The sequence below is a fragment of the Acomys russatus genome, chromosome X, assembly GCF_903995435.1.
Source record: "Acomys russatus chromosome X, mAcoRus1.1, whole genome shotgun sequence".
Classification (NCBI taxonomy): domain Eukaryota; kingdom Metazoa; phylum Chordata; class Mammalia; order Rodentia; family Muridae; genus Acomys; species Acomys russatus.
This window is the reverse complement of record NC_067169.1, coordinates 5,555,772-5,558,637: the sequence shown is the minus strand read 5'-3', so window position 1 is coordinate 5,558,637 and position 2,866 is coordinate 5,555,772. Positions and strand designations below refer to the sequence as shown.

Here is a 2,866-nt window from a genome sequence, read left to right as displayed (position 1 = left end):
GGGGCCCTGTTTCAAAAAACAAGTCAAAAAAGATAGTGAAAGTGTGGCCCGCAAATAACAATTTTAAATATTTAGCACAGTGCACTTTTAGAGGTTTACAACATTCTACCCCTGAATAATTTTGTTTACCTCTCAAAACATTTGAAAAATAATTTTTTATGGATTACTTGGCAATGGGCAATGAAAATTTTATGTTTGTAATTCTCTTTAATAGATTTTGGCATCTTTGTCCCACTAACATTAGCTAAATGCTTCAACTGCTTTAAAAAAGATGGTTAATTTAAATCTCAAGTACTTTATATTTCTTTACCTTTCAGATGTTCTTATCTTTCCAATCTCCTTTTGATGAGGTGGCTGGAGGGAAGTCATTGTAGTCATGTGAATATTCCCATGGGGGCTTTTCACCTGACATTCCCCTCACTTCTTCATCCAGTGCTCTTTGAAGCTCCAACGCAAATAGTCTATCTTGTTCTTCTTGTTGATGCTTCTCAAAATACATATTCTCCAAATCAATCATCTTTTGGGTAATAAAGAATTGTGTTTCCTCTTCATCCGAGAAGTATGTAAGAGGCATTTCATGAAATGTGCCAGACTCACTGGCTTCATCAGATTCCTGATGCTTTCGTTTAGAAGTATGTTTACGGCCCAAAGGCGGACACATTTTATCTTTTGCCTCAATTGCCTTGTTTCCAATTTCCTTTCTCATGCCTGAGCCAGTGCTCCCACTCCCCGTTTGGGCAAAAGACTGAGCAGCAGTAGCTTCTGATTTAATTTTCTTAATTGGGACATACACGTTTTGTTTGGAACAGCTTGGTTTTGGTGCATCATCTTCTGAACTGTCCACTTTCACATCATAGTTGTAAGAATATGTATAATGTGGACTTAATGTACCTTGTTTTGGAATCACCGAACTTCTTGACAGAGTAGCTGCTGGTAAATTTCCTTTAGTTTTATTTCCTTGTGCCATAGGGCTCTTCCCATCACTGTCAGTTTTTTCAGATATTTTCTTGCCATCTTGCACACCTTTATACTGCGGTACGGACTCAAACTGAGACCAAAGAGGGGAAATCTTCGGGACATTGTCACAATGTTTTTGTTTGCTCTTTTTTTTTCTTGGTGATGTGCCTGGATCACTTATACTGTGCTTTTTAGCTTTTTCCTCCTCCCTTTGTGGTTGTTTGTTCAGTTTGTACTTTTCTGCCCATAACTTCTCCTCCTCCAGGTCCTTTGCCAGTAATTGTCTTATGTATTCCTGTGTAGCTCTATTTTGTCTTTCCTCAGTGGCCTGGCGCTCAGCCTCCATCCTTATCATCTCCTCTTCATATTCTTTCCTCAATTCCCCGGGATTACTTATCACTTGAACTGGCGAATTAGTTCTGAAGACCAATGGTAGCAGTTCATCCTCAGTGACCCTTTGTCTACATTCCTCTGGATACTGAGCTTGAATTCTCTCCCACAGTTCCTCATTGATAAAACCGTTTACATGAGTATGGGTCTGAGCCCATGAAGTATTCCAGGTGCGGCAGAACGGGCAGGATAAAAATGCTTTTCGGAGAAGTGCTTTAAAGCATAGTTTACACATCGTGTGGTTACAAGGCAGAGTTACGGGCTCAGTTAGGAATTCCATACAAAGAGGACAATGGCAGTCTTCTAAAGACAAGGCGTGGGCTTTAGATAAGGCCATTTTAACAAATTAATAAAGTCCAAGTAACACCAGTACCGTGGTCTGACGATCCGAACGCTCCCGCTCCCTGGTTAGCGGCAACAGTAATGGCGCGGAGAGAGTTTCTCACTTCCGCTATGTGGGACACGTCCGTTACGTGGGATTAATATCCGGTTACGGAAGCCGAAGGATTACTTCGGCTCGCTGGAAACTCCCTTCCCGCGAGAACTTGTGATCAGTTTTCCTACTACCTAACCGTTAGAATGTATCCTGAGGAAACTTGAAAAGTGCTTTATATTGAATATGAGACAGGGTCTGACTTCGTAGTCCAGACCAGCCTTGACCTTGTAATTCTCGTATCTTAGCCTCCCAAGTGCTGGGATAATAGCCATGCTGTTACCATACCCAGGGTCTAAATTTGTTTAGTTCTTTCTTCAATATGCAGTCTCTGAAGATAGTGTATTACTGGTTTTCCAGGAGTTCTGATGTCTTGTGCTAGATGGCAAGGGACTAGATTCATTTCAAGCACCTTTTTCCTGAGTGAATTCTTGTTAGCTGAGCTTTATTCACAAGTCACATTGAAACACTGACTGACCTGACAGCACCCTCCATAGGTTTATTATAATGCATGCTAATTTACAAAAGACTGAGAGTAGCACCTGTAAAGCCCTGTTTCACTGTTCTGGAGCTATGGGTGCTGTTTCGGAGGACCACTGTTTGATCCCTAGCACCCATGTGGCTGCTCAAGATTGTCAAACTCCTGTTCCAGCAGATCAGGTGCCCTCTTCTGGTCTCCAAGGACACTGTATGCACATGGTGAATCGACATGCAAAACATTCACACAAAATAATAATTTTTTTTTGTTTTGTTTTTCGAGACAGGGTTTCTCTGTGTAGCCTTGGCCATCCTGGACTCACAGCGATCCGCCTGCCTCTGCCTCCCGAGTGCTGGGATTAAAGGCGTGCGCCACCACGCCCGGCTTCAAAATAATAATTTTTAAAATAATAATTTTTAAAAACCCACTTCAAGCCGGGGGTTGTGGTGCACGCCTTTAATCCCAGGACTCAGGAGGCAGAGGCAGGTGGATCACAATGAGTTCGAGGCTAGTCTGGTCTACAAAGCGAGTCTAGGACAGCCACGGCTACACAGAGAAACCCTGTCTCGAAAAACCAAAAAACCAAACACACACACACACACACACAC

The 2,866-nt window shown here is 42.4% G+C and overlaps 1 protein-coding gene across 1 annotated transcript; it reads right to left on the bottom strand.

The window, feature by feature from the left end:
• Positions 1-313: 313 nt before the first annotated feature.
• On the bottom strand, positions 314-1,684 carry LOC127184649 (E3 ubiquitin-protein ligase RNF168-like). Its single transcript, XM_051140986.1, has one exon. It carries the CDS (start codon positions 1,682-1,684, stop codon positions 314-316), a length of 1,371 nt encoding a protein of 456 aa, XP_050996943.1.
• Positions 1,685-2,866: the final 1,182 nt, after the last annotated feature.